The sequence below is a fragment of the Pristiophorus japonicus genome, chromosome 1 (assembly GCF_044704955.1).
Source record: "Pristiophorus japonicus isolate sPriJap1 chromosome 1, sPriJap1.hap1, whole genome shotgun sequence".
Taxonomy (NCBI): domain Eukaryota; kingdom Metazoa; phylum Chordata; class Chondrichthyes; family Pristiophoridae; genus Pristiophorus; species Pristiophorus japonicus.
In genome coordinates, this window is record NC_091977.1 from 454,507,255 (window position 1) to 454,514,745 (window position 7,491).

The 7,491-nt window shown below is 39.7% G+C and overlaps 1 protein-coding gene across 6 annotated transcripts in view; it reads left to right on the forward strand.

The window, feature by feature from the left end:
* The window catches only part of lrrcc1 (leucine rich repeat and coiled-coil centrosomal protein 1), a 371,497-nt gene extending 364,006 nt beyond the window's left edge, over nucleotides 1-7,491 (forward strand). For all 6 annotated transcript variants that reach the window (XM_070893371.1, XM_070893397.1, XM_070893406.1 and 3 more), the window contains 2 exons: nucleotides 3,021-3,156; nucleotides 6,113-7,491. In XM_070893371.1, the coding sequence (XP_070749472.1) occupies nucleotides 3,021-3,156; nucleotides 6,113-6,235 (259 nt within the window). In that variant the 3' untranslated portion in view covers nucleotides 6,236-7,491. The remainder of the gene's footprint in view (nucleotides 1-3,020; nucleotides 3,157-6,112) is intronic.

The following is a 7,491-nucleotide window of genomic DNA, read 5'->3' on the forward strand; positions in this document are numbered from 1 at the left end:
CCACAAACTTGGAGATATTACACTCAATTCCTTCATCTAAATCATTAATGTATATTTTAAAGAGCTGGGGTTCCAGCACTGAGCCCTGCGGCATCCCACTAGTCACTGCCTGCCATTCTGAAAAGGATCCGTTTATCCCGACTCTCTGCTTCCTGTCTGCCAACCAGTTCTCTATCCACGTCACTACATTACCCCCAATACCATGCGCTTTAATTTTGCACACCAATCTCTTGTGCCGGACCTTGTCAAAAGCCTTTTGAAAGTCCAAATACACCACATCCACTGGTTCTCCCTTGTCCACTCTACTAGTTACATCCTCAAAAAATTCCAGAAGATTCGTCGAGCATGATTTCCCTTTCATAAATCCATGCTGACTTGTTCCGATCCTGTCACTGCTTTCCAAATGCACTGCTATTTTATCCTTAATAATTGATTCCAACATTTTCCCCACTACTGATGTCAGGCTAACCGGTCTATAATTACCCGTTTTCTCTCTCTCTCCTTTTTTAAAAAGTGGTGTTACATTAGCTACCCTCCAGTCCATAGGAACTGATCCAGAGTTGATAGACTGTTGGAAAATGATCACCAATGCATCCACTATTTCTAGGGCCACTTCCTTAAGTTCTCTGGGATGCAGACTATCAGGCCCCGGGGATTTATTGGCCTTCAATCCCATCAATTTCCCCAACACAATTTCCCGCCTAATAAGAATATCCTTCAGTTCCTCCTTCTCACTAGACCCACTGTCCCCTAGTACAATCGGAAGATTATTTGTGTCTTCCTTCGTGAAGACAGAACCGAAGTATTCAATTGGTCTGCCATTTCTTTGTTCCCCATTATAAAGTCACCTGAATTCAACTGCAAGGGACCTACGTTTGTCTTCACTAATCTTTTCCTCTTCACATATTTATAGAAGCTTTTGCAGTCAGTTTTTGTGTTCCCTGCAAGCTTCCTCTCGTACTCTATTTTCCCCCTCCTAATTAAAACCTTTGTCTTCCTCTATTGAATTCTACATTTCTCCCAGTCCTCAGGTTTGTTGCTTTTTCTAGCCAAATTATATACCTCTTCCTTGGCTTTAACACTATCCTTAATTTCCCTTGTTCGCCATGGTTGAACCACCTTCCCCATTTTATTTTTACTCCAGACAGGGATGTACAATTGCTGAAGTTCATCCATGTGATCTTTAAATGTTTGCCATTGCTTATCCACCGTCGACCCTTTAAGTATCCTTTGCCAGTCTATTCTAGCCAATTCACATCTCATACCGTTGAAGTTACCTTTCCTTAAGTTCAGGACCCTAGTTTCCGAATTAACTGTGTCACTCTCCATCTTAATAAAGAATTCTACCATATTATGATCACTCTTCCCCAAGGGGCCTCGCACAACATGATTGTTAATTAGTCCCTTCTCCTTACACATCACCCAGTCTAGGATGGCCAGCTCTCTAGTTGGTTACTCGACATATTGATCTAGAAAACCATCCCTAATACACTCCAGGAAATCCTCCTCCACCGCATTGCTACCAGTTAGGTTAGCCCAATCAATATGTAGATTAAAGTCTCCCATGATAACTGCTGTACCTTTATTGCACACATCCCTTATTTCTTGATTGATGCTGTCCCCAACCTCACTACTGCTGTTTGGTAGGAAAAACATAAGGACAAAAGTATTATTTAACTGGTAATGGCTTGGGAAGTGTCGATGTACAGAGGGACCTCGGTGTCCTTGTACACCAGTCATTGAAAGCAAACATGCAGGTGCAGCAAACAGTTAGGAAGGCAAATGGTATGTTGGCCTTCATTGCAAGAGGATTTGAATACAGGAGCAAGGATGTCTTACTACAGTTATACAAGGCCTTGTGAGACCGCACCTGGAGTATTGTGTGCAGTTTTGGTCTCCTTACCGAAGAAAGGATATACTTGCCATAGAGGGAGTGCAGCGAAGATTCACCAGACTGATTCCTAGGATGGCAGGACTGTCGTATGAGGAGAGATTGGGTCGACTAGGCCTGTATTCACTAGAGTTTAGAAGAATGAGAGGGGATCTCATTGAAACGTATTAAATTCTGACGGGGTTGTATAGACTGGATGCGGGGAGGATGTTTCCCCTGGCTGGGAAGTCTAGAACAAGGGGTCACAGTCTCAGGATACTGGGTAGGAAATTTAGGACCAAGATGAGGAGAAATCTTTTCACTCAGAGGGTGGTGAACCTGTGGAATTCTCTACCACAGAAGGTTGTGGAGGCCAAGTCACGGAATATACTTAAGAGGGAGATAGATAGATTTATAGAAACAAAAGACATCAAGGGTTATGGGGAAAAAGCGGGAATATGGTGTTGAGATAGAGGATCAGCCATGATCATATTGAATGGCGGTGCAGACTCAAAAGGGCCGAATGGCCTATTACTGCTCCTATTTTCTATGTTTCTATTCAATATTTTAGAAAGCATTATTTTCCAATACAAACCATGCTATAAAATATCTAAAATAAAAGATAATTTTTCTCAACCTACTGTAGGCTTCTTGACAAATCCAGAAAAACCTCAACAATTCAATCAAAATCTAAAATCCATCTTGTAGCAATTCCAAACCCTATACCTAGTCTCCAATTTAATTTATAGAGTATTTAAAACGAATAAAGAATGGTATATTGCTTTTTTCAGAAAGAAAACAATTTGGAACATTTTGAATTGTTTTATATTACAATAGTTTTGTATTTTATTTGTAAAATATTCATTACTATTCACTGTTACAGCATTGTATATTCCTATTTTTATATGTTCATGTGTTGAATTGTCGAAGTAACTTCTGCTTCCTCATAATTTGAAAAGCTCTGAGAATAATTTCTGTGATCGAGTTTTGCATGTCTGCATAACTTTTTCTCATCGCGTATCTGTAGCTTGCGTACAGCGACAAAAAGATTCACATTTTGTTGGAGTTTTAATTTTGGTATACAAATGTATTTTTTATATAATAATTGTATTCAGAAAATTTTAATATCTGTTGGTCCAAAATCACTTAGGGCTGCAGCAGGAAAACTTCATTCCATAGACGATGCATTCAGGCAGCAGCTTGAGGCTGTACAGGTAGCTCAACAGACCCAACTTCTGCAATTAGCCAATGAAAAGCAAAAGGAAATTGAAGCAGCAAAAGAAAAGGTAACACTTTCCCTTCTTTGTGCACTGAAAGAACGACTTTATATAGCACATCACATCTCTAAGATGTTCCAAAGCATTTTACAATCAATGGATTACTCTTGAAGCATAGTTACATAGAAACACAGAATAGGTGCAGGAGCATGCCATTCGGCCCTTCGAGCCTGCACCACCATTCAATATGATCATGGCTGATCATGCAACCTCAGTACCCCACCCCTACCTTCTCTCCATACCCCCTGATCCCTTTAGCCATAAGGGCCACATCTAACTTCCTCTTGAATATGTCCAACGAACTAGACTTCACAACTTTCTGTGGCAGAGAGTTCCACAGGTTCACAACTATCTGGGTGCAAAATTTTCTCCTCATCTCGGTCCTAAATGGCTTACCCCTTATCCTTAGACTGTGTCCCTGGTTCTGGACTTTCCCAACATCGGGAACATTCTTCCTGCATCTAACCTTTCCAGTCCCGTCAGAACTTTATTCGTTTCTATGAGATCCCCTCTCATTCTTCTAAATTCCAGTGAGTATAAGCCTAGCCGATCCAGTCTTTCCTCATATGTCAGTCTAGCCATCCCGGGAATAAGTTTGGTGAACCTTCGCTGCACTCCCTCAATAGCAAGCACGTCCTTCCTCAGATTAGGAGACCAAAACTGCACACAATACTCAAGGTGTGGTCTCACCAAGGCCCTGTACAACTGCAGCAAGACCACCCTGCTCCAATACTCAAATCCCCTCGCTATGAAGGCCAGCATGTCATTTGCTTTCTTTACTGCCTGCTGTACTTGCATGCCTACCTTCAATGACTGATGTACCATGACACCCAAGCCTCGTTGCACTTCCCCTTTTACTAATCTGTCACCATTCAGATAATCTGCCTTCCTGTTTTTGCCACCAAAGTGGATAACCTCACATTTATCCACATTATACTGCATCTGCCATGCATTTGCCCATTCACCTAACCTGTCCAAGTCCCCCTGCAGCCTCTGAGCATCCTCCTCGCAGCTCGCCCTGCCACCCAGCTTAGTGTCATCTGCAAACTTGGAGATATTACATTCAATTCCTTCGTCTAGATCATTAATGTATAGTGTAAATAGCTGGGGTCCCAGCACTGAACCCTGCGGCACCCCACTAGTCACTGCCTGCCATTCTGAAAAGGACCCGTTTATTCCCACTCTTTGCTTCCTGTCTGCCAACCATTTCTCTATCCACGTCAATACATTACTCCCAATACCATGTGCCTTAATTTTGCACACTAATCTCTTGTGTGGAACCTAGTGAAAAGCCTTTTGAAAGTCCAAATACACCACATTGAAAGTCCAAATACACACATTACAGTTCTTATCTAAGTAAACTTGGCAGCCAACTTACACACAAGGTCCCACAAACATCAAATGAATGAAGGGCCAGATAATCTATTTTTGTTGGTGTTAATTGAAGCAGAATTATTAGCCAGGACTCCCTACTCTGCTGTGAATTGTGCCATGGATTCTTTACATCCAGGTAGACAGACAGGAGCTCGGTTTAACATCTTAACCAAAAGATTACATCTCTGACAATGCAGTATTCCCACAGTATTGCACTGAGATCAGATAAGATTATGGACAGCTTTTTCTGTTATTGTGCTTGCACCTAGATTACCTAGATGTCAAGAATCGGGTGGGCAGGATAACTCACGCAGGATCTCTTAACTGGTAATGGGACCAGCCTGATTTTTTTATGTGCATTTGAATTAATTGGCAGAAAACTGGACAGGTTCCAAGATAGGTGTTTGATTGGCATTGCTTGATTGTATTCTATATCCAATTTGCCCAAGTGCAGTAACAGGAAAATCTGCCTGTATGGTTTCAAGTCCATGTTAGTGCTTGAACCCACATACTTCTGGTTTAGAAGCAAGACTGCTACCAACTGAGCCAAGTTAACATTGGTAAATAGATTTCCATTAAGGCAAACATTGGTAAGTAATTGGACTTGTAAATATTTGTCTCTAGTTAAAGCCTAACTAATACTTGCCTAATGTGCTTAATCTCTAAATGAATCAAATCTCATTGACAGCACTGTTATGGAGTGGACACACTGCAAGGATTTAATCCTTTCCCTCCTTCACACCAATATGTTCTCTCCATTGAAGTCACATATTTGCATAGGCAATATAACATGATTACTTTTATGAATGGTGGGCATTTACATACTGTGGAACCAAATCCAGTAGGAATTTTGCTGATTGTCAAAACTAAATATCATTTAGCTAATTGAAAATAGCACCCTTTTATCAGTCTGGTCTGCAAATGAATCCCATGTACCAGATGTGAAGATATGCTATCCGGTTCACAGTTAATTTTAAGGAGGGGAATAAATTAATTGGCACTTAACTAGGGGGTTAGTATATTCAGTTCTTTAGTACTATCTCAACCCCATATATATATATATGTGAGATTGAGATATATGTATATATTTAGTTAAAACATTTTTATAAGAAATATTTGGCAATGGAAAGATGGATACCAATGATTAGCAATATGGAGACAGAAACTGATGTTTAATTTTTCCATAAGTGTAGTTGAAGAGTGAAGAAATAATGAAGGTTCAAGATATAGAACTTTAAATAGTTGATGCAAAGAATAGTGCAATTAAGGCAGGGTATGGTGAATATCGAAAGCACTGTTGTTTTTCAGAATATGGGATCATTTGAACAATTTCCACATGTTGTGAAAAGAAAGCAACTCTTGAACTGCTAAATTAACTGCCAGTTCATTTATAGTTAGACTGCTAATGTAATGTGTAATAGTTAACAAATAATATGATCCAATAATTGAAAGGTTTAAGGGTTTTTGCTGTATTATCATTTTGGATGGACCTTAATTAGTATGCAACTTTGTACTGTACATCATGTAAATTCAAAAAATCTTACAGCAACCTCTTACAACATAAAAGGCAATCTGATTTTAAATCTTTTAGGTCTATCAAGTGGAAGAAGAAATGCGTCAGCTTCTCCGAGAGACAGCAAATGGCAAAAGAAACATGGAGGAGAAGATACGGAAGCTGACCAGTGCCCTCAATGATATCAAACAAGAATTGTGAGACTACAACAAACATCCAATAGTAATAAAATCCATGCTACTTATCAAGTGATTTAAGATTTAATGCATTTCCTTGAATAATTAGTCAGAAGTTAATAAATTCCTGCTGATTGGAAAATGAATAATGTATCGGTTTAAATACCTGGATAGTAGATCTCCTTCTGGCTGATTACCCAGTGTGATGTGGTACTGAGTGGTACAGACTAAACTCAATCCCTGACTTGCGCTGAGTTAGCTATTTCCAGCCAGATGAAGACATCACAGTTAACTTCACTGTCTCTAAGTTAGAGGGTAAAATCTCTAGGGCAAGAGTCCTAAGAGGGAAAGCTTTCCCACTTATGGTCATTGTACACAGTGACTCCTGCTTGAAAAGCACTTGTATATGGACTTGGCTGGAGTGCCTACTAATGTTCCCTTTAAGCCGGGTGGCTGCACAGCTCTCTGAACCTCCTGTGCAGCTGGCTTGCCGGCTTTTCAATGGGGAAAAACCACGCATACCATACTCGATATTTTGAATGGGCCGCGCACCCAAAAAAAATTAATGGGAAAATTGGTGCCTCCCACAACTGAATAACATGCAGGCACTATAATAACCATTTAGGTGAAGTATTGGAGGATGTGTCTGTGTGGAGCCATATAGCAGCATGAGTGATGCCTGTAGGGTGAGAAGGGAGTAAAATTGACAGAAATCAGTGGGATAGTTTAATTGTTTGGTTTTTTGCATTTTACTACATCATGTTTCTTCGTGTTATGGATATACTTTTATTTTAAACTTATGAAATGGTCCTTTTGCCAGGTATAGCTTCTGATACCCTGATACCCTGTAACAGATTAATTTGGCAGCAAAGAACTTCTCATCCGTTAAACTTTTCCATTCACACAATTAGATTTTTTGTTCAGTTTTGGTATAAAAAATTAAACCATCGACTCTGTTGCTAGCTCAGTGGGCAACTGTTTCATACAATATGATACTGAGCCATGCAAAGCTGAAAGATTTCCGGTTGATCCCTGGTCTAGGGAAGGGGGAAATTGATGTGAATTTCCATCTATGTGAGAGAAGGTATAAAAGGAGAGGGGAGGAAAATAACTAACTTAAATAAAATGAATGTGCCAGGCTACATAGTTGCTGCAGTTTTGGAGAACACACTAATCTGATATTTTTTCTACAGGTTAGTTTAACATTCATAAATGCATTTGTAAACACGTTTATAAATTTGTTAAGCTTTATTTATTTAAAAGGTGTAAAAATAATATGTT